General features: G+C 45.8%; 1 protein-coding gene across 1 annotated transcript in view; it reads left to right on the top strand.

Annotated features, from left to right (window-relative positions):
* The window catches only part of STK24 (serine/threonine kinase 24), a 110,824-nt gene that overhangs the window by 74,474 nt on the left and 12,253 nt on the right, over positions 1 to 24,097 (top strand). Inside the window, exons 3-6 of the mRNA XM_012644450.1 lie at positions 8,739 to 8,795; positions 14,551 to 14,659; positions 14,927 to 15,084; positions 22,698 to 22,883. Of these exons, the coding sequence (XP_012499904.1) occupies positions 8,739 to 8,795; positions 14,551 to 14,659; positions 14,927 to 15,084; positions 22,698 to 22,883 (510 nt within the window). The remainder of the gene's footprint in view (positions 1 to 8,738; positions 8,796 to 14,550; positions 14,660 to 14,926; positions 15,085 to 22,697; positions 22,884 to 24,097) is intronic.

The following is a 24,097-nucleotide window of genomic DNA, read 5'->3' as shown; positions in this document are numbered from 1 at the left end:
TCTTGTTTTAAATGTAGGGCTGCATTACCTGTGGGAGCAGGTGAGCCTGAGTTGCATGTGTTCCCCAGCAGTGCTGGGGTGGGTAGATGCTAATAATGATCACCTGGTCGAACTGCAGGCCCTCACTCCATGTTGATTGTGTGGAAGTTTTGGTCCCAACTCAGCATTATGTCCTCCCCCCTACCCCATTAATTGTGTTGTTGAGATATTATAATAATGGGTTCAAAATGCAGTTTAGAACTAGGGTAGTAAATGGGAAGAGTGCCCCACAGGGACTTATTTCCTTGGCAAAGGTTTTGGTGACTCCCCCTTGCTTATTAAATTAAGTTTAAACCCTATCAGTTCTATACTTCTTGAAGTATAGAGTCATCCTGTTAACTAATGATAATTAGGTGATAGGGGCTGAAATTTATTTACCTGGGGTAGCTTACATGTGTTCAGCATATCCTTTCAGTTTAAAATTTAGCAATATGTCACTTGTTGGGGAGGGAAAAAAATTTTCTTCTACCTTCTTAGGTTCAGTACTTGGGGCCTGCAAATTAAACTGATAAAGGACATATTAATAGGAGAAAAAGGTTTATGCATATGCATATAGGAACTAGCAAAGCTTATTAAATGATTAAAGTTAGGGGCTTGTATACCTAACTTAGTAGGAAGAGGAAGGGAGAAGAAAAGGCTCTTATGAATAAATGTGTTTGTAGGAGAGCAAACAGGAGATGAGAAACTTGGTGATGGTGTTTGTCTGTATGGGTATCAATGGTCTTTCTGTCTTCTGAGCCATAAAACTTGCTGGAGAAGGGATTTATGGTGGGTTTATTCCTCCTCCTGGTAGCAGACCTGCCCTAAGGGGGAATTTATGGCAGCCTCATTGCCCAGAAGTTGCTGCTTTTAGTCAGATAAGCAAATCTCCAAGAAGGCTTCTTTGTGCATTCGTTGAATCTCAAATGTCTTCAGCTTAAAATAGTATTTATACCACCTTTGGAGTTCTGAGTGTGTCTCCACGCACTCATTTTCACTGCACTGATTGTCGCCTCTGTGCCACTCCCAGCCTCTCTGCTGAACTTCAGAAACCATAGCTGCTGCTCAGGTTATCCCAGCAGAATGCCCAATATTACAAACATACAAAGAACCGTCTCCGCCTTCCTCTCCCGTCCACCCGGTTGTTCCTGTTTGCATCCACGGAGCTGGCTTTACTTGGGCTCAGAGCACTGGATCATCTTTGATGCCAGCTCCTCTTCCTTCCATGTCCAGGCATTGTGGATGCTCAACGGCACCACTTTTACAAGGTCTTTTGGCCTTGCCCTGACCTTTGATTTTCTGATTGATGATCTTCCCTTCCTTTTCTCGCCACTCATTTGTCTTGTAGGCAGTGGCTGGCTGTTTATTCTATTGGCAAAAGTTTTGGTGACTCCCCATTGCTTATTAAATTAATAATTACTTATTAACTTACAACTGGCATTCAGGGGTGTCCATCTCATCCTCCACTGCTTTAGCTGAGCAGGACTTTTCCTGCCTGTCTATCATCCTCCCCACCTGAGCCTGTCAGAAACGTGAGCTCTGCCGCCCCGCCCCGGGCTGGTCGGGCACAGCCTTCAAGGTGCAGCTCAAATGCCACTTCTCTCCTCCTGGAGGTCAGGTGGGTCTTCTCAGCACCCCGTAGGCTGTCAGATCGTAATTATTTGTCTAGTTATCTATTGTCAAAGTTCTTTAAAGTCAGCCTAGATTTTATTCATTTTATATTCCCTCTCAACGACACTGTGTATGTAATAAGTGTGTTATGAGTTGCAGGAATCATTTAAGAAATTCTAGTATCTGTGAGAGAGGAACAATTAAATGAGCTCTTTGGGGTCAGGAATGGTGGGCTGGGACTGTGGGGAGCCACTCTGAAGGTGAATGGGGGATGGGGCTTGGACTTCTCCCAGGTTCACAGCCTCCCCGTGGGCCTGGTGTTCAGACAGGGACAGTCTGGAGTTAATGGAATGGTAATAGAGTTGATGGGCACGAATTGTGTATCTCACTTCATCTTCATTAGCGCCCCTCTGAGGTGGATGCTGTTTAGTGCCTGTGCAGAGGGGAAGTTGAGGCTGACAGAGGCTGAGGCTGTGGCTAAGTTGGGGGTATCGTGGAGCTGATGTGGGCAGAGGCAGGATTCAACCCAGGCCTTGGTGCTTCACGTTCATGCACATCAGCTGCGCATAAAGGTGCCTTTAAAAAACAAAAAGGAACACCATATTCTTAAGTAAGTCTGTGACCCTAAATCGTTTTAATAAAACCTACTGCATTGTTTATACATCTTGTTCTCAGCCTTTTGTTACAGTTAATGGGATTGGAGGCCTCTGAATGCAATGTATTAGAAGCAATGCAGAGTGTCATTTTCGAATTCCTGTTTTAAAAATCTTGTTCGTTGTTAACTGTTTGGAATCCGTCCTTTCTTAATTACTTTTTTTAAACCTTTCTGTAGTCGCCTGATGTCTTGTCTAGCCCTTGTGAAGGTGGTGAGGAGCCACCTCACCATGGGGGGAGCCATGGTGGGTGGGGAGTGTGGGGAATGTGGGGAGCCCTGGCTTTTAGTGAGGCTCCAATTCCGGACTCTAAGAAAGTGCTTCCAGACACTTTGGGGCAAGTTAGCCTCAAAGTGGTATTATCATTGACATTGTGTCTACATTAAATTAATTTCTGCAAGCAAAAACTACCAAAAGCAAAAGCTAATGACAAATGGGGAATATGCTGTGTTTGCAGCTCATATTACAGAAGGCTAATTTCCCTAATTTGTAAAAGTTCCTACTTTTTAAAAGGTTGGTAACCCAGTAGAATAGTGGACAAAGGATATAAACAGAGAGTTCACAGGTAAGAAAATACACGTAACTCTTCAGTGTATAAAGATGTTCCCCCTTACAATAAGAGAAAGATAAAATAAAGATTCCCTGAGATACCCCCTCCCCCAAATAGATTGATGAGGACTGCCTTAATTTGCTAGGGCTGCCATAACAAAGTACTGCAGACTGGGTGGTTTAAGCAGAAATTCATCGTCTTACAACTCTGGAGGCTGGGTAGGAGTCTGCAATCGAGGTGTCGGCAGGGCTGCTTCCTCCCTGGCTCACAGATGCCCATCTTCTCTCTCTGTGTTCATATGGTCTTCTCTGTGTGTGTCTGTGAGCTAATCTCCTCTTCTTATAAGGACACCAGCCATATTGGATATGGTCTACCCCAGTGACCTCATTCTAAGTTAATCACCCCTTTAACTCATTAACTACCGTGTGAATTGTATTTAACTCACACCTAGTTTTGAGCCTGGGGCCTCGTGAAGCAAAACCATGCAGTTGGTTCATGATAATCTCATTTGTTGATGTTCTTATTTTTACAGTTAATATTGACATTTGATTCTTTTTTTTCCTTTATTTTTTTATTTCAAAATATTGTGGGGGTACAAACGTTGAGGTTTACATAATGGCCTTTGCGCCATCCAAGTCATAGTTACAAACATGCCCATCCCCAGACCATTACATGTGAGTTGACAGTTTAATTCTAAAAACATGGATTGCATTGCATATAACTCACACACAGAAAACAATAAAAAATAACAAAGTAGAAAGAATCATTTCGTATTAATAAAACAATGTGGGCCCTGGGAAATATTTCTTTTTTCTAGTGTGGCAGTCAGTGTGTTAAAGACCCTTTCTCCAAATACACTCGTGTTCTGAGGTGTTGGGGGTTAGGATTTCAACATACGAATTACAGATGGGGGGAGGGGAAACACAGTTCACCCTCCAAAATGGCAAAAGTTTGATTCCCCAGGTTGGCGTAGATCCAAATGGATTCCCTTGACCCAGCAGGACCTGGCAGAACTGACTGACCTGTGTGTGAGGTTTTCATGGACACCTGGCTCGTGATAGTATGTTTCCATGGAAACAACCTGATATCAATAGGGCATGGGCTAATTACAGCTTAAAAAATGTGGAAGTCCTTTATGGACAGATATGGAATGCTTTCTAAGAAACTTTAGGTAAAAAGCAAGGTGTACAAAGTGTGTATGGAATTTTATAGGTTTTTACTTGTACAGGTATAAGATATCTCTCTGAGGTTACATGAGATGTCATGATACCTTACTAGGGCAGGGAGGGGGTTGCTGGCTGGGTACTGAGGGGCCAAGACTGGGAGAGAGACGTCTCACTGTGTATATTATGGTACCTTTTACATTTTGACTTCTGAATTTGTTAAATAATTTTATTTCTCCTATGAGAAAATTATATGATGAAGTCATTCAACTTAACATTGTTTGGGGTCATTTTAAAAAATGAAATTATTCAAATTAAAATTATCTTTGTTTTGGAAGCCTGCTGTTTTATTTTTGGGGACTGAATGCCTCAGAAATTGTGATTTGGAAGGTTTTACAAAGGCGGTGGTTCCACATCTGGCAGTGACAGTGCGTGGTCCTTCCTGGAGAACAGGCCTGGCCAGGCCTGCCTCTCAGGCACTGTTGCCTCGAGGCTTCTAGTGCAGAAAGTATGAATCATGGTTCCAGATTTCATTTTGCTCAGAGATTGTTTAGTCTTGTTAATTGGACTCTTCTGGTTTTACCAGGTCATTTCAAGGCATTTATGGGTGATGATGTTGATAAAGCTAATAGCACCTTGCATTTGTTTAGTACATTGAACTTTGCAAAGTGCTTTCACATTCATTGTCTCTCTTCTACTGTCCCTTGAACCGTGAGGTTTGTAGCACAGGTCTCACTACCATCTTGTCATGGATGAGGGATCGCAAGCTTAGAGGATGTAAGAGACTTGCCTGGTGTCTCCTGGTGAATTAGCTGGTGTATGTGCACAACTGGCACTGGGGGGAGAATTATTGGACAGTGCTTCTGGCCAGTAACCACTTCATGCTCGCCAGCGCTGATCGTGGGTGTAGTTCAGTGGTTCTCATTTGGGGCGGTTTTGCCCCCTGGGGGACATTGGTGGTGTGTGGAGACATTTTTGGTTATTGTAACTGGGCTGTGTTACTGGCGTTTTGTGGGCATTTTGTAGAGCCAGGGATGCTGCTGAACACCCTGCAGTGCAGGGCAGCCCCAAGTCAGTGCTGAGGTCGAGGAACCCGATGTGGCTGAAGGGGAGCCCTGGCGTACAGCTCCCAAGGCCTGTCTCTGGCCGTCCCGAGCTTATCCACGTGCTCCCTTTTGAATGTTTCTTATTTCAGGATTGGTGGTGATAGAAATGATTGCTCAGGATCATGACTGATGGCAGATTTCAGGAACCTCTTCTGGTGTCTGTGTCGACTGTATATCTGGCCTGCCTTTGAGTGCAGTGCTACAGGTATGTATGTGGGCACCAGAAGGTTCTGAGATCCATCTTTCACCCTGTCCCTGTTTTTCATAGTGTCCACAGCATCTCTGTCCTAGTCCGAATGGTGAGGCCGGCAAGGCTTATTCTTAGCGCCCTTCTCTTTCCAGTAGGAATTCTGGCCAGAAAGGGGAGGAGCAAAGCAGAGCCCACAGCCTTAGGGTTCCCTGGGACCTTGGGAAACAGATTAGAGAAAGCCACAGTCAGCGTGAGCAGAACCAGGAGGGAGCCGGGCAGAGAAAGGGGCGAGCCAGAGCAGGAGGTCACAAAGGCCCTCTGTCCTGAGACACCTGGGACTGCAGGAGGAGTGAGGCCAGGCACTTGGGCCTGGAGGGTGCACTGTTTGCTCTGTTCCCTTTCCATGACTTCCCACTGCTTTTAAGGTAAACCTGACAACGGTTAACCTCCTCTTTCGCTTTCCTTCAGGTTACTTTTCCATTTCCCCCCCATCCCATTTCCATGTGAGAGAGAAAGGGGGAGGGAGGAGATTGGTGTCACTTGTCAGCTACCCTCGTCCCATAGAGGTTGGTGCCCTTGGAGCAGAGGCAGAGAGCACTGGGGATGCCAGGCGGGGGTGTGTCCAGGGGGCGTGGTCCAGTCTCCTGGGCCGGCCTTCAGCAGGTGGAATGATCATACACCCAGGGAGGCTGAAAAGTAAGTTCGCTGAGAGTAGAGCTTTTCATGAGGCAACTTCCATTCCTGGAGTTGGTGGTGTTAGTGGGGCCAGGGACAAAAACACGTCGGTGCATGCGTCACAGGGCCCAACCCAGGTATTTAAGAAGCCGTGGCCTGCATAAGGACTCAAACCTACTTCCTGAGTGCCCTGGAAACTGGTGGGCCTCAGCGTCTGGGTGGTGTTCCCACCCCAGTGTGTCTGCTACCAGGAGTGAGCCCAAGAGAAGTAGGTGGGGCTGTCTTTTTTCTCCATCTTTCTCTCCAGGAAGAGGGCAGGGCCTTTGCCTCAGGGTGGGAGTTTCTAGTTCTGCTGTTGCTCACATGCCCACGGGGAGGGTTCAGGATCTACAAAGAAAAATTGGTCAGTGTGCTCTGTTAGGACTCCTTGAAGGGAAAAATAGTGGGGTTAAGAGTTATTTTGTTTCCTTGGCAGATAGTAAGTAACTTACCTTGGTAGGTATATTTAGGAGGGGAGCAGCAGTGAGTTGTCTGAGGAGGGGGTGCTTTGGAGTGGCAGATGGATGAGGGTGGGTCACTTGTGCCCTCCTACTTCGGGAAGCAGTGTGGTGACACCGAGTCCCCTAATTCAGCAAAAGATGGTTTCCCAGGGGTCATATTGCACAGCTGGCTGCAGAGGGGAGTAGAGGCAAGGGAGATGACCTCCCAGCCCAGAGCTTGTCTTGCTGTTCACAAACTTCATGCCCAGAAAATGGGGTGGGAGCCGAGTCAAACAGCAGCCATAAAAAGGGGAGTGGTGGTAGAAATTTGAAAGTCCCCAGTTCTCTTAGAATACGAAGTGATGTAGATTTCCCATGTCATCCAGAAAGATACTGGTCTTTCCCTGGAATAATTTACTTGGAGCACCAGACAAGATGCTTTTGGTATGTCTAGAAGGAGCAACACAAACGTTCACCATGAGCAGGTCTCACGGAAATCTGCAATTGAAAGGAATGTTGAAGCACACTCTTTATGATAGGAAGTTTTCTTGAAATCAGAACCAGGTATCATTGAGCCTTTTCAAGGCAGGTGCCCGTGACTGCATGGTTGTTGAATGAGTAACGTGTTTGTACCTGTAAGGCGGACCTCAAACACTTAATACAAGGCTTCTGTGCCCTTCACAATCTAGACTGAAATTGCCTTTCTTTTATTAGTAATCAAGGGCATTTAAAAGCTTGAGAATTCAACATACATTAAAACTTGGACTGTTTATTTGGGCTATCTTACAGTTAACTCCAGGCAGAATTTAGTTTAAATCTTGAACGTATTGTACGAATGCAGTGCGTGCACCAGTGCCTCCCTAAAGTGAACATACACCCAACATAGGCTACCTTCCTTGGTCATGGACCCTCACAGTTAACGTTTACTGAGCCAGAGCCCGCCAGGCCCCGTCCGTGGGCACTTTAGTCTGCTGTTAAGTAGGAAATACAGAGAAATGAATCAGAAATGAAAATCAGAGTAATAGATGTGAAAGTAAAGTTTGCCCAGGGCCTGGGGAAGGAAGGCAGGTGAACAGTTTTCCTTTGTTGAGGAAACGGCGAAAGCAAAAAGGCCTGGGAAATTGGGCCATGTTCCCAAAGAACATGCTCCGTTGGCATCAGTGTAGGAGAACTGCCCGGGGGCCGCAGGAGGGGGTCTTCCTTGGTGTGTTTTAAGAGACAGGACACAGTTGTGTCCTGAAGGGACCAGAGAGCCTCAGGAAGGTTTGTTTTCTCTTCTTTTAAATGCATACAGCAGCCGCCATCAAGTGTTGAGTCAGCAGTGCAGCATGTGACATAAGAATGGCCCCTAACACCGCGGTGGTCACACATGTCACTAGCTGTCTTTTCTTAGCTGCTCACTATGGGGCAGGCACTTTGCGAAGCCCCCAGTCAGAAGCTTAGAGAGAGGAAGCAACTTCCTGGTCATAAAGGAGGAGTCGGGTCCAGCCCTGCCTGGCTTGTCCCCAAGCTACCCCACTCCCTGCCTTCCTCCTGGAAGCGGGTGGGGATGTTTGCTGGCTGGTTTCCTAGCGAGTAGCACTTTTAAAAGAACTCTGGAAGCCAGAGGCCTGAGTAGCCTCAAGAGACCACAGAAGAAGACAGATGCAGAGCTGAGCACCATGGCGAGCCAGGGCTAAGCGGACGTGCTCTGTGTTAGGCCCAGGCTGCTTTCGGGAGAGCTCCCTGGAGGGGGAGAGTGTGGCAGCTTTTGGAGGTGTCAGAAATTGCCTCCTGTTCTACAAAACAAGCGAGTGAGTAGGAGGCCACGTTAGGCGGCCCTGCTCAAGGAGCATGGCCTTCCATTTGTTCACAGCGACCTGAGGAGGAGGAAGGGAGGCTCCTGCCCCTGCCCCTGCCCCTGCCCCTGCGGACGTTACCGCTGGCCTTGACTGGCTTCTCAGGGCTTTGGTTCCCGCCCCTGCTGGGCCTGAGGATCACTCAGTGAGGTGGTTTCAAGATGGAAATGCCCTTGGTCCCTGTTCTGGGATTCTGGGTCAGCAGGTGTGGAGCTTGCACCTAGAAGAGCCTGAGCTGGCCCCCAGGCCACACCCCACGCCACCTCCCAGGTAACAGCGGAGGTTTCCTGCACTCGGGGTTGCTGTGAAGTCCTCACTTTGACACCCTCTCCTTGTTGATAGATGTGCATAAAACTTTCTACTTCCAAAATAATGATGGAAAATACCCTTTGATTATTTAATTTCTTTTCCGGTTCTGTTTGTTTTAAAATAATTCTCCTTTTTTTGTTTTATAGGATACAAAATTATGGATAATAATGGAGTATCTTGGTGGAGGCTCTGCACTAGATCTAGTAAGTATTATGTTGAATGCAGAACATGCATCAAAGCCTTTCCGCAGTAACCCTTGGTTTTAAGGAAGATTATGTATCCGTTTCTGTTTCCCTCTTTTCATGTTGCATGAAAAAGAAACTAAACATTCCTTATGTATTTTTGCTTCTTATATATTACTAAAAATTATTGGTTTACTTTTGAAATCAGTTTTTTTTTTTGTTTCATGGGAAACCGGTGAATTAATTCACAGAAGCAGTGAAGGATTTTGCCCAGGATTATCCCACCTGAGAACATTTGGTTAGCTTATTTTCCAAAACTTGGTTTTATTAACTTTTGTATTTCATATGGTAACCTAGCTTCCAAAATAAGAGCATAATATTTTCATTTTGGAAGTAAGAGGTAGGGCGTGATTTGAGGTCTGATACCACATGTCAGACAGTGGTCAGGCCGCGCTTCTGCTCCTGCTTGCTCTGGTCCTGGGGCGTGGAGGCGGGGCTGGCTGAACGGTGTTGTCTCCTCTGGACCCCCCTCAAGTGCCATTAGTGGCCGCCAGTCCACAGATAAGGTAGTGGAAGCCAGATGGAGGGTGGCTGTACAGCCCCAGTCTGTGACTTGCTTGTCGCGTGAATCGTGGCTTCCTGTCGGGCTCTGATGGAATGCTCACAAGTGACTAGCATGTACCACAGCACGGCTTAAGTCGGCCTTGAAACACCGTATGGGCAAAAGCACATTCTTTTTTACAGATGTCACACAGCTGTTTAGCACTTGCCATCTCGCAACCACTGCGGTTGTGCAGTAGGTCAATGTGATCAGCAGGGGTTCCCGGGACAGGCCAAGTCTGTCATTTTGGGTCTTGCCTAATAGGAAGTTGCCGAGATGACGGGTCTGTGGTTTTCACTGCTGTCATAGCAAGAGCTGAGGGAAGCTGAGTTTTTTAGTAGTTACAGTCTATACAGATTTTAGTCACGAAGGAAAGAAATCCCTTTTAAGAGGATTTCTTTTCTTATAGTAATAACAGTTGGTAGTTTTGGGGAAGGTAAACTTCTAAAACTGTACTTATCTCTTGAAGGCAAATGTACCCAATTTTGAAAATTACATACTGTTATAAACACCTGATCAAAATGGTGTTAAAAAGAAAGATTTCAAGAAAAAAGTTAATATGGTATAAACAATTATGTGAGAATGGGAAAAACAAAATAGCTGGATTAATTTTATGACTTGCTTTGGTTCCTTTCCATAAATACTCACATTACATAAAAAGCTTTTCATTTTTTCACTCTTTTGGGAAATATTACAGAAATGTAGAAAATTACCTCATTTTGTGTAATTAGATTTACTGTTATCTTAAATGGATTTCATTTGTGCCATATATAAAGTTGTTTACAAGGACTCTTTTTCTGACTTTAGTCGTTAAGAACAGCAATTCTAGTCTCTAAATGCTTTAGTGTGTTCATTCTTCATGCTACAGTAATTTATTTGGTGGCAACTTTCTTTGAATTTCTTTGAATTGTAGTCTGTGAAAGTTTAGACATTGTGGTTGGAAGGAAGCGTAGAACTCTCCACTTAAAAAAAATCCTGTATGGTGTGAGAATCTCAGCAAACCGCCATTTTTCTACACGAATGAGGCTGGTGACAAGAGACAGGTATACCCTTTTGACTGTCTCTTGTCATCTCGTTTTGTCGATGAGGGAATGGAGACCCTCACAGGTTAGGGTACCAGCTGGCACACAGAGCTGGGCTCTGGCCCTTGCCTTGCCTTGCCTTGCCTTGCCTTGCCAGCGCCTGTGGCCTTCCTCGGCCCCGCCAGGCCTCCCCCACCCCTGACTTCCTTGTCTCTTTTGCCATCTTTTGTCCTTTCTCTGTTGGCCTGCCCTGAGCCCCTCAAAGAAGAGGCCATACTTTAGTCATGGGAAGGGGCGTGTTTTGGGGTAAGCAGCAAATTGTCTGGTGTCACTGTCCTTTCTTCTTTCCCATATCCTCATCACCGGGCCCCATTGTGGTACTGGCAGCAAGGTCAGAGCTGAAAAGAACTGAAAGTGGGATTTTCCCTTCCCGTTTTACAGATTCAGGGGTGCCGCCTGGAGAGGGGAAGTGGCTTTGCCCCAGGTTGAAGATCGGTTGGCCTCAAAACCAGGTTGCAAACAATGTGGCATATAAATAAATCTTGGGGCCGAGTGCGGTGGCTTGTGCCTATCATCTCAGCACTTTGGGAGGCTGAGGCGGGAGGACTGTTTGAGGCCAGGAGTTTGAGACCAGCCTGGGCGACATAACGAGACCTTGTCTCAACAAAAAATAGAAAAACTAGCCGGGAATGGTGGTTCATGCCTGTATTCCCAGCTACTTGGGAGGCTCAGGCAGGATTGTTGAGCCCAGGTATTTGAGGTTGCAGCAAACTACGATGACATCTACTGCACTCTAGGCTGGGAGATAGAATGAGACCCTGTCTCAAAAAAAAGAAACCAAAAATTCTTGAGCTTTGAGTATCAGGCAAAGGGAAAGACATGGCTGAATGGCTTATTATTTCACCTTTGGGATTAACCCAGATCAACTTTTATGAGTTGCTGAGGCATTGTCCTGTGGACGGACTGCCCAGTTATGGTGTCAGGGCCTGTGTGTCCCCTCAGCTGGCAGAGGGGGTGTCCCTTAGAAGCCCACTCTTCTTTGTTGCTGGTGCTGCATCCTTTCTGGCTTAAAAAAATGCAAATTTGGGATTTAGTGCAAAGAATAAGAAGATATTAAGAGTCATGATTATAAGGTAGGCATACATTTAATTTTGAATGCATTTGAGTGTGCATAGTCTGTTTTAATTTTAAAAGAGAAATAATAAAATTAAATGTCCATAGGCTTCCCAAGGCCACTCTGTGGAAACACTGGGGTCTTTGGATATGGTTTGAAAACTGTTTATGTTAATACACTCAAGTTTCAGCTGCCTTTCAGGTGCCGTGACTTAGAAGAGTTCAAGACATTCTAACTTATAATGTGGTAGATTTTTGTAGTCTGGTGAGTGAAAGCATTTTTTATTCAGAAAACATCTGTTGTGTGCGTACTGTGTGTCAGGTGCTGCTGTAGTCATGGGGGTGTTGCCAAGGTGCTGCTGTAGTCATGGGGGTGTTGCCATGAACAGAGTGGAAGAACGCCCCACTCTCAGGGAGCTGCATTCTGGGGAGTCAGTTTCATCATCTGTCAGAAGGTTCCTTTCTGCAAGGAAAGCAAAGCAGGGGGAGGGGAATAGAGTTGGAGGAGGATTAGCCACCAAGGGTCTGAGGCTGAAAGGTTTTAGGTGATTAAAAGATCAGTCAGTGTTGCCAGAGAATCTAAGGGACGACCTTGGAATCTAATTACGAAGGAACCGTGCTGCATAATTGGTCACTTAATCAGAGATGTTTGACAAACTTAAAAATGAATACACACGTGATTTCTTAAAAATGAGATGGCGTATTCATTAATGTCGAGCAAGCTGCTGTCACGGTGGCTTCAAACAGTGTCTCACACGAGATAGAAATTGACTTCCCTCCCCCATGTTGGGGCCTTGGGGACTGGTGCTGGCGGGGCCTCCCCCGTCTTTAGCCCATGGCTTCCCTTGGTGGGTCTTCGCCCATTGTCCTCTCCAGCTGCCAGTGCTTCCAAGCCCACCCAGGAAGGGCATGTGGCACTCTCGCTCATGTACCATTGGGGAGGACTGAGTCACGTGGCCACAGCCTGCTGCTGCAGAGCCTCGCCGTGTGGTCTCCAGGTGGCTGGCCATGTGCCTGGGTGCCTGGCTGGTCCTCCATATTTTGGAGGAAGAAGGGGAGGACAGGCGGGGGCGAGGGGAAGTAGAAGTCACCAGAGATGGGATGAAGCCTGGATGATTCCCCTGGCATTCTGTCTTACAAACTGCTGTTTGAAGAGTCCACAGTCCCCTTAACGATAGAGACCACCGTGGTAATAGTGTGGAGACATGGTCGTGACAGGGAACGCTAATATTAAATAGTATGTGACTCTGAGAACTTAGCTCAGGCTGGTCTGACCCACTGACGAGGAACTCGGCGGGGGCCAGGGGAGCGGGTAGAAAGCAACCGAGTGCCTTTTATAGTGAATTTTGATGTGAGGAAGGATTTACCCCCAAGTAAATAGTGTCTCTTTGCTCCCCTCCTCCCTTGTCCCCTGTGGGCATATAAATCAATGATGGATGGTGTTCAGGCCAGATTTAAAAGGGCATAACCATACAGATTAATCATAGAGCCAGCTCTTAATTATCCAGGGGAAGATTGTCAATTAGTTTTCCTCAGCTCTTATTCTTACCTCCCCTTGGTAATGACACGGGGCAGTATTTCCAGAGACTTGATGGTGGGAGGGAGGGGTGGTTACTGATTATCTGCTCAGTGGGGACTCCCTGGGGAGGAGGCGGACCCATCCTCTGCACCGGGGTTTGCTGTGAACAAGAGCAGGTGGTAAGAAAAGTGTCTTTCGGAGACAGTAGACTTAACCCGAGGAAGCGTTTTCCAAATTGTGTTCTTTGGAATAGTAGTTTTGATGTTTTTCTTGAAAATAAGACTCTTGGTCAAAAAACTTCAGGAAAAACTAGGTTCTGGGAGAACAAAGTGCCGCATACTGTCTTAGTCTGAGGTAATTTTTGGACAATATCTTAATTAGAGTTTGGAAGCGTTCCCGGCAGCCTAGCAGACCCAGGCAGTTTGACTCTCTGAGCATGCGATAGGAGGTCGAACTAGAGCGACTGGCACGTTCTCTTGCACCTGGGTCCCTAGTGGGAGGAATCCAGGGGGTGGCTTGATCCTGGTTGTGTCCTGCTGCCAGACAAACCCGAGTCCCATTAAAATTTAGTGAAAGTCACCAGGTTATGTCTTCTTCCTGTTGCCTAAAATGTGTGAATTTGGGTTAGGATGGAATTCACTGTCAAGTCTGGAAACAGTGGGGGCCATCGTTGAGAAGAAAAAGGAATCTCCTTCACCAGACATCTGCCCTTCTGTCAGTTCTGTTAGGGGTCCTTCGGGGAGCGTCAGGCTGTCTTGCCAACATAACCTGTGAGCCTTAGTTGCAATGGACTCCCCACCCTGCAGGTGACGGGGCTTCCTCTGCGGTCCGAACTGAGCTCAGCAACCTGGCTTTTTTTCCTTTAACTGGGGCTCTGCGTACCCCCACTTCTTCCTTCCAGCTTTATACAATCGATAGTAACAGTTCTTTGGAATTTCTCAGAATAAAAGTTTTTGTGGCAGTTATTACCTCATCAGGAATAATAGAAATAATAATAGTTATATAACAAATCCCAAATTATTAGGAATTGTTTCAGCTGCATCCCCCAAGTTGGGAGCTTTAAAATACAAATTAAGAAAATTCTGGTGCAGGGGTGGCCTCAGAGAGTGGTTGGCTCCCAGGCCTTCTCCTTTTAACGACTCGTGTTTTTGGTTACCAGGGATGAGCCTTCTGGTAAGAAAACGGAATACGTTAGGGCAGATCCCAGCTGCCCCATGTCCTAGAGTGTGCTGTGAGTTTCTGGGCTGTTTGTTCCTGGGCTGAAATCCCTCCAGGGACTCCTTTCTTCACGGGCCAGCTTGGAGGCCACAGGCGTGGCCCACTCAGGGCTTTCTCACTGGCTCCACTCTGCTTCTTTGCTTTTTAAAGGGTCCTTTAACAGATTTTGATGGGGCAAAATGCCTGTTTTAATTGAAGAAGTTTTTAGATTTTAATTATCCTTGTCCATTTAACATGGAAACCGTCTCTTTTATCTCAAACTACATAAGATATTTAACTTTAATAATTTATTTTTCTTGTTAGTTAGAACCTGGCCCTTTAGATGAAACTCAGATCGCTACTATATTAAGAGAAATACTGAAAGGACTTGATTATCTCCATTCAGAGAAGAAAATCCATAGAGATATTAAAGGTAAGAGCATGTCTTGTTTTCATTTCTTTAAAATACCTAAGGTGGTAGAGTTAAACTGTACTTCTCAAGGGAATTTGTCCTGCACCTTCAACTTGCCTGGGTTGGGCTGCCTTTGAGGGGGTCTGACAAAACGCATAGCCCCTGGTGCCTGTTCTCACTGGACACATGATCTAACTGGGGAGAGACACACACACGTCCTTGAATGGTGGTGGACAGAGCAGTACATAGTACGTGACGTTTGGAGGCACCCATGGCTTTCTTTTGCAGCCGCCAATGTCCTGCTGTCTGAGCACGGCGAAGTGAAGCTGGCTGACTTCGGTGTGGCGGGCCAGCTGACGGACACCCAGATCAAAAGGAACACCTTTGTGGGCACCCCTTTCTGGATGGCACCCGAGGTCATCAAACAGTCGGCCTACGACTCAAAGGTGAGGGTCAGCGCTTTGCCTTTCCTGGGTCTAGGGTGTTCTCCCCCTTTTCTATAACCTTTGTAGCCTTTTCAGGTTGGAACGAAGTTGGCACCTCGAGGTAGGTCATGAAGGTAATTCTCCAACCTTGATTAAAAACAGTTTTCTTATCTCTTTCTGCATCATTTAATACCCTTTATTTCTCCAGCCCACTGTTATTGAGTTTTTTTTAGCTTAGATAATGTATGTTTGGTGCTGGTGGGACACAGGGAGGAGATGTGAAAAGTTGGCAGGGAGGAATGGAGGGTGGTGGTTGGGTGTGTTTCTGCAGGGACGGGTTAGGACACTGTCTGGGCACGGGTGGAGGTTAAGCCCAAGCGCACAGGACTCTGCGATATTTAAGAGGCACGTAGAGAGGAGGATCCCACAAGAGAAATGGCAAAAGAGTCCACAGAAATGTAAGAGCAGAGTTGGGAAGGAACAGTGCTTTTAGTGATTGGTACATATTCTTCCTGTCTTATTATTTTTGGTTCTCAATTAGGATATGGTGATTCCCAGAGGCTCCTTGTCAGTATGAGACAAAATCATAATCCTTTGTTCCAACTATTTTTACTTGTCATATGTTATATTCTCCTAGTTTTTCCTGCATTCATTTTTTCCCTGTCGTTCTCCAACTTGATGAAACTTTTTAGTACAGATTAAAAATCCTAGAGACTCCGCCTCTTGTATCTCTGATTTAACTCCATCTCCCACAGTCTGGTCTTGGTAGCCTGTACATGGTGAAAATGCCTTGTGGTCCTCAGAGAATTGGCTTTTTTGAGCCAAAAATTTCTAAGCAAACAAATATTTAACTCAGATACATTTACAGGCCAAACATCGATTCTTCTTTTTACATGGAAATCATCTCAGTATTTAGTAGACGTCCCACCTTGTTAAACACAGTACACAAAGCATAGAGTTAACTTTCTCTTGGGACCCAAGGTCACTGTTGTAAGCCATTGGCTAGTACAGAGGTGTTAAGGTTGTGGCTGAAGTTGCAGGTGGACCTTCTCGGGAGTGATGAACCTGGCCATGTCACTGTTGAATTGTAGTGGTGGCTGTGACTTCAGGGCTGGAAGCACACTGATGGCCTTGGTAGCCACTGGCCAGTAAGTGACAAGTAGGTTTTCATCCCCCATCTCCAAGCTAGCAGAGCTGGCTAGTGTTGGGCGTGTTTGCTGCTTGGGAGTGTCTTTGCCCTGTGTGTGATGCTTCACCTCCATAGCTGCTTCTAATCTCTGCAGCCACTTTGGCTGTTGGCCCTTTTCTTGGGGTTGTGTAATTTTAGAACTCGATAGGAACTTTAAGTATTTAGTTCATTCTCCTTATTTTGAGCTCTGAGGCCCATTTATCAAAGTTCATCTGCCTAGTTTTGGTAGGGCTGAGACTAGAGTCCAAATTTCTTAACTAATCTGTTTATGCCACTCTGCTTATTCTCTTCTCATTCATTGTAGTAAATTAGCGGATCAACCATGTGACTCAGGACTCAGATCTTACATTTTCAGTTCTGCCTGTCACCACTCACCCTAGAATTTTTCTTGGAGTTGACCTGGCTGCCTTCTCCATCTTTCTTCTGAGTGCAAGGCCTCTCTGGGTGTTTGCTGAAAGTGGTGTTTGGGCATCATAGAAAGCTTTGCCAGCCTTCTTGGAGCTCTTGCCAAGATCAGAAGGCTCTGATCTGATCAGTAGGTATGCAGCATTCTTGCTGGGTGGATTAAATGATGCTATCTCCCACTGACGGAGTGCATGCTTGTTTGGGGAGGAGATAGTATGAGAAAATGGGTCACATGTTTTGTTGGTCTTTTATTATTACTCTATCTTTTGCTCTGATTTATGTCAAAAGTTCTTTCATTTGCTTGGATCATACCAAACAACTCTTAACTGGGAGCCATGCGTGAATATATTATGTTTATGTGAAATTGACCTTCTAGGTGTGCTGACAGGAGCGGTGGCATGTGCAGGTCAGGGTCACATCTGTGTCTCAGTATTGAGGTAATCAGAGTAGAGTTTCAGGGGCTGGGGCCGCAAGGATAAGATTTCCGCCTTTCCCCCACTGGGTGTGGCTCTGGGTTAGCAGGGCCTGGCAAAGGGTGCTCTGCTGAGGTGCTTTGGGAATACCCTTTTAGGGACTGGCTTGCCTGAGGGGGCAGCTAATGCTCTTTGAGGTGCCCTGGAGTGATGGTGGCTGCTCTGGTTTCCTGATGCACCAACTCACTCGGCTTCTTTCCAGTTCTCCCTTCCATTCTTTCTTGCATGTGCTTGGAAGCATTTTCCCCACTAGTCTCTGCGTTACAGGTAAAGAAGACCTTACACTGAGCGGTGTTAGGGCTCTGCATGGTGGTTATGAGAGTGTGTGCGCAGCAGTTATATCTTGGGTACGTGCGCTGATTCTCGAAGGGCAGGTTGGGAAAAGTAATGGGATACACCCACCTCACTAGTGTCTTCGACCCACTGAGCTAAAGGGAATATACACCTTCATTTTCTGTGATTGTTTAGAACCTTCTTTAACATAATGACCTCTTGATCCAGTGTCTGTGACCTCTTGTGATTTGTTTGGACTGCTCAGGAGTTCCAAATGTGTCTGCATCCGTGGGGCAATCTGAGCACAGCATTAAGTCTTGATTGTCAATATGCTGTAGGAAACCTTCATTGTTAGTAATCTTAAGGTGATTTAGGCAAGCTTGGTTTGTTTTAAGAAGCCCTCACATTTTAAAGGTGGTGCTGAGGGAGATAACTCTGCTGTACTGCAGAGAAGCCTTTGGTTTCAACACTAGAGCAGGGTCTTGGGCTGAAAAACTTTAATTCTTTTTCTTTATAAGATTATCACGATGGTATGTAAGCAAATGGGTTGAATGTGGGTAAAGGCATTGTCCCTTTCTCTGTGCTCAGTCAGTCAACTGCTGGGCTGAGCAATTTACATACTCACCAAGCAGTCACGGTGCTGGGTGTCCGGTGCTCTCACAGGTACGCAGGGAGTCCCAAGAAGGTTCCCATGAGGGACGTCGGGGAGCTGGGGATGGCATCACAGACGGGGCTTTTCAGTCCCTCGAAGGCGAGGGCATGTTGTTCTGATTGAGTCCAGTGTGTTTGAAGGATGGGGTGCCGAGAAAGGAGAGACGTTTGTGTTTGGAGTATAGATGTGGTGGAGAGTGTGGTAGGCATTGAGGCCAGGGATGCTGAAGTGACATCCTGAGGACACTGTGAGCTCAGCATCAATATTCTTTTCCCCTTTTTTGACCTCAAAGGCAGTACATGCATGTTCTTTAGTGATAATATGGAAAATGCCGAAAAAGGAAAAAAAAAATCTGCCACCCAAGCTTGAGCCAAGTCATTCTTGTGTCCACTCATCTTTGAAATAACTGTTTGCAATCTAACCATGGTGAAAAGTGGAAATAAGTGATGCATTGATGGGAAAAAAAAAAAAACATTGCCAAAGATGAATGACAGTATGGCGGGATTAGCTGGTGGCTTGCTGGGGTCCACAAAGTTAGCCTGTCTGCTGCAGTGTGTGACTGTCCTCCTTGTCTCTGAGCCCACCCTACCCCCCTGCTCCCTGCCTGTGGAATCAGAAATCACCTCCAGTCCTGGCTGGGAGGAATGAACCCTGGAGATGGGTGAAGGGTGTGAGCCAGGAGCCAGGAGGCTTTCCTTGAGCATGCAGTGGCTTTGGGGCCATTTCGGTCAACCGCATGTTGCTATTAGTGATCACAAACATCTTTTATACCTCTAGATGCCACTTACAAATGTGTTTCTAAATGTTGCATCTAATGAAGTAAATAGCTTGTATTAAATTCATTTCTGTTTTGATTAGTTGTAACTGTGATTTAGGGTTGTCCACGGTTTTCTTCTGCCTCTTGATTATGGAGTTGATCCTGGTTTCTTCTGTACTTATTTCTTATACATAATTTTTTATATCACTTAAATTATATTGTGTCTTCAGATGCGTAGCCAGCTGACTGTCTTTAACAAGACATTGCGAGGATCTGGGGTGTTGGGTGTTGTTCCCCTCTCCTCCCCATTGCTGAGGGGAGTCCTCGGCCATCAGCAACAGATGATCCCGTGGGGTCATGCAGGAGCTGCCTGGGAGGCTCCATGTAGGAAAAGATCTGTTCACAATTAATATCTGCAGTTGTGACTTTTGACTGGGGCTTATATTAAAAACCATTGTTTGTCTTCCCTGTCAGCAGTGTCTTAATGTCTGATTTTATATCTTTCCCAAATGGCAGGTAATGAGCTTCTTATACCTCAGTTCTAATTGCTTTGGTATATGACTGCCCTTCCCCACATAACTTTGATTTTAGAACTCAGACACAAGGTTTTAATCTGATGCCATGTTTCCCAGAGGCAGCAGTAGACAAACTCAATTACATCTGTAAGAGTCTCTATCAGCGCATTGTTGTTGAGTCCATGATGCTTCATTGAGTTAATGTGCCACAGCAACTTAATTGTTCTGCTGAGCTTGCACCTAAGGAATGCTGCTGTTGAATATTTTGGGTAGCACAAACCATTTTCCAAATTTAACATTTATTTAGGATAGATTTCTAGAAGTGGCATTGGTTTTAACAAGCTTGGATATTTTTGTGGCTTTTGATTTGTATGTTAGATTGTTTGCCATTCATTCAAGTGCCAGCCTGGGTTTTCCAGATGAGTCAGCAGGGCGTTAGATGTCTTGGGGGAGCCAGCAGGCAGAAAGACCATGTGAGAGCCCCCACAGAAGTCCTGGGGATAAGGGGGTTGCTCTCAACTAGACCAGAGGCAGGAGGGAACGAGGGCACCGAGTGCTCAGGAACCACACACCCAGCACCTGGCTGGATTGATTAAGGAGGGCCCACAGAGGGGTCCCGAGGAACCGAGTGTCCCTCAGGCCCCCGGCTTGGCTGCCTGGGCAGATGGCCCACGGTTTGTCTTGATGGTGCTGTTCTGGCCACCCTCCTAGGAGGAGCCGGGATGATGATGCTTGGGTTGGGTCTGGGCGGGGCTTAGAAGGGGTTTTCTCCATTGACTTCATGGGGTGGGTATGTGTTGGCATGTGGAAGCAGGTGCTCACTCCTTGGTGCTTGCTGCCTGTCTGCTTACCGTCCTTGGGCCTCGGAGTGAAATCAGTGCAAGCTTGTCACCTGAGAGACTGTCAGCAGAGACCCTCCTCCGCCCAGGCCTCCTTGGTACTGGGTGTGTTGAGCTGGTTTCAAGGTGCTTGGAGGTATGGAGGTGAGTCTGTCAGAGACCATCTGGAAAATACCATTAAGTAGAAGGAATAAGATCGAGTGTTCGGTAGCATAATGGGGCGACCATGGTTAATGGTAATTTATTGTGTATTTCAAAATAGCTAAAAGAGAACATTTGGAATGTTCCCAACACAAAGAAATGATCAATGTTTGAGGTGAGGGATATCCTAATTACCCAAATTTGATCATTATACACTGTATGCATGTATATCACATGTATATTATACATGTGTACAACTGTCATGTATCCAGAAAAATGAAAAGGCCCAGGATCTGTGCGGCTAGGAGGCAGCAGGCTTTGCAAACAGCAGCAGTTGTAACGAAACCCTGGTTTAGGCAGATGGGTGGCACTTCAGAGCACAAGTGGCTGTTAGTGGCTGTGTGAAGCCCCGCTGCCCTGCGGGAGTGGCATTTGCCGCCTCTGTGCTTCTTTCTCCCTCCTCCTGCCACTGCCGGTTCTGGGTGCTCCCTACCCATGTGCTCCCCTGCACCCATCTTCCTCCTCCTGGGGGCGAAGGATTCTGGAATAAATCACATTTCTGCTGATTCTTAAGATAATGCACATGCAAAATAAGCAGGATGTCCAAGTGGTAGAGGGAAGGAAAATAGGAATATTACTTTTAATACCAGGTTTTTCAGGAAGACTGATCCTTTCAGCGTAAGATTTTAGTACAAAGAATATAGAACAGGTCTTGCTGACAGCTATTTCCAACTTCACTGAGAAGAGAAGAAAATGGAATGTACGGCAGGCATCATTCCCACGGTGGGAACATGGCCAGTGAGTCAGTCCTCTCCAGGTTATTAAAGGTTGAGAAATGTCTGGGTCCTGTGGTCACCTAAACCATGCTTTAGCATCTCTATTTTCTTGCTGTAGAGTGTGAGAGAGATTTATTAGGTTAACTTAATTTCTTGGAATAATGATGGATTTATAGTGCACGACGGGAAAAGCTGCACTGGGCCAAGGCTTGTTCTCCACCCCAGTCCCTCGAGTCCTCCTTTGCCAGCCTGTGTAGTCCTGCTTCGTTTTGGCTTCTGTGCTATTCTTGGGGTTGGCGTCAGATGCCGACAAAGTCTCATTAACTATGAGATCCCTCTAAGATCGCCCTGCTCTTTTTGTTTACGTTACACGTTCAAGGAGTTCGTTTGCCTGAGTGGTCACTTTTTGCCACACTGTGTGCTGGGCAGGAGGGGGTCGGGCAGCTGGACACCAGGTGGCACCGTGTGGGGCCACATGACTCCTGCCAACAGTGACTCTAACCGAGCCTCTAGATTTAATTAACTTATAGGACATTTGACAGGAAATACAAGAGCTATAGAAACACATTAAATGACACCAGGAAGAAACCACCAAACCAATCCAGAATTTGGGACGTATTTCTTCTTCAAGTTGATGGTGCTGGGGAGATTGGGGAGTGGACCATTCTGGGTTAGGACAGCCTTAGGCAGCCTAATGCTCAGTTGCAACCTGTGGACCTTGTTTGGATCCTGATTCAGATAAACCACGGAAAGACTTTTTTTGAACAGTTGAGAACATTTAATAATTATTACATGATATTTAAGGAATTATTGTTAATTTTAGGCATTGATATGTAGTAAGAAGTCCTTATTGGCGTACTGAAGTACTCAGGAAAACTGTCATGACAGCTTTGATTTACTCTAAATTATACCATGGCAACAAAAAGACAAAGCCTATATGGCCGAATGTTAATAATCATTAAATTCATGTGATGGGTATTTGGGGGTACATTATATTAGCACTCTCCACTTCTGTGTATGTTTAAACATTTTCATAATCAGATTTTTGTAAAAGTTTTAAGTGCTGTGTAAGGCACCTTACGCGTTCCACCCCCCTCCCCACCGCCTTGATTTTATAGATGAGGGAAACAAGCCCTAGACGTCAGCTGTTTGGTCTGATGTCGCAGGACTTTGATTGTAGAACTGGCATTTAAACGCAAGTGTCTGACACCAAGATGCCTGCTCTTGACCTCAAAGATGCATTTGGTTCTAAGCACTCTTCAGGGGTGACTTGCGGGCGTCCCCCACTCCCCACTCATCCTCTCTGCTCACCTCTGTTGCCTGTCCTGGCTCAAGGGCTCCACGTGAACAGCTAACCATGCAACAGTAGGTGCATAGGAGTCAGTGCTCACATGGCCAGCTTCAGCGTAGAGGTGGAAGATGCGCGTGTTAAACTTTCTCCTGTTGTTGCTAATTTGAATACTGAGAGCTTCTGTTTTTCATTAAATCAGTTAAAAATAATTATCTTTTTCAAAATCTCAGAAGTATATTGAGACATGTTATCATTTTTTTCTAAGTATATTTATTTGAATTTATTCCTACTTGGTGTTTCTAAAGATGCTTTTGTTGTTGCAGGCAGACATTTGGTCCCTGGGCATAACAGCTATAGAGCTTGCGAAAGGGGAGCCACCGCATTCCGAGCTACACCCCATGAAGGTTTTATTCCTCATTCCAAAGAACAACCCACCAACGCTGGAAGGAAACTATAGTAAACCTCTCAAGGAGTTCGTGGAGGCCTGTTTGAATAAGGAGCCGAGCTTTGTAAGTTGCACGGGGTCCGAGCGGGCATCTCGTCACGTGTATCTCATCACGTGTGGCCTGACTTAGTTTAAGTTGGAATTTCTTTAATCACTATTCAGGTGTCTTCATGATGTCATTTAGTTTCCTTTTTCTAAGTGAGTGTGATTGATTTCTTTGAATTGCAAATACAGTTTTCTTGTTATTTTTGATTAAAAGCCTATTTATTTTCTTATATATTTTCTAGCATCTCATACCTTATTGAGTCAGAAGAATATTCTTAATATTGTATGTGGAATCATAAATTTTTAATATTTGTGGAGGACCAGGCCATAAACTCTCACGCTGTTTTTAGTAATGGTAAAGGCTAGCCTGAAACCTAAAGGCTAAATGTGTCTTTAAAGTGAATGTTGTCAGTTTCCAGGTGGTGTGTGTTAGGAAACAAAAGATTTTTTTTGAAAAAGAGAGCCACCCTCCTCTTCCTTCCTACTTTCTTTTTTTATTTTTAACGGACTCTGGCAGAGCCATATAGCTTTACCTCATTTTCTCTCTGAATTAGAACGTTTCTTTGAAAGCTATCTCTGTATCTTGGTGTTGCACATGGCACCGTACATCCTTGTTTTGTTCCTCAGTTTGTAGCAGAGTTAGCTAAAGGCCAAGCGACACCCCTTTTTATTAACTGTTAGCTAAAAATGGGTAGTTTTCTAATATGGTCAAGGAATTAAATGGGGAATGCAGCATTTTGTAAGCACCTCTAGGGGAAGCAGCCCGAGATCACCAAGTCAGGGTTCGATTAATGCACCAGGCACTGACAGTGGTGGTGGGTATTGTTCCGGTGCCTACGATGCTCCGAATTTTATTTTATCATGATGTTCTGGGCACAGTGCACCGCACCTAGAAAGCTACACCCACCCACGTGCATGTCTTCCCATGGAAAACATTTCTAGTGTCGGCTTGTTCCCCAGCTCGCACATCTCCACCCCAGCCTCCTGAGGAGACGATGCAAAGCCGAATATGAGCACCTCTGGGATATTTGGAGTCTCACAGTTACGTGGACAGGGAGGGAGAAATACCTGAGGTGACCAGGTTTTTCACAAGTGTGAACTCGAGAAAGAGGCCTGGCTCTGGTTAATATAGCTTTAGTAATTTGGAGTATACGGGAACTTGGTCTAACTCTCGTTTGGGTGTTGCTGCTACCTATTCCCGTTTGGGCTGTGCCGGGTTTCCCTGGGAAGCAC

The sequence above is a fragment of the Propithecus coquereli genome, unplaced genomic scaffold (genome assembly GCF_000956105.1).
Source record: "Propithecus coquereli isolate 6110/MARCELLA unplaced genomic scaffold, Pcoq_1.0 Scaffold212, whole genome shotgun sequence".
NCBI classification, from domain to species: domain Eukaryota; kingdom Metazoa; phylum Chordata; class Mammalia; order Primates; family Indriidae; genus Propithecus; species Propithecus coquereli.
Note: the sequence above shows the minus strand (reverse complement) of the source record. Positions and strands in the feature narration are given on the sequence as shown.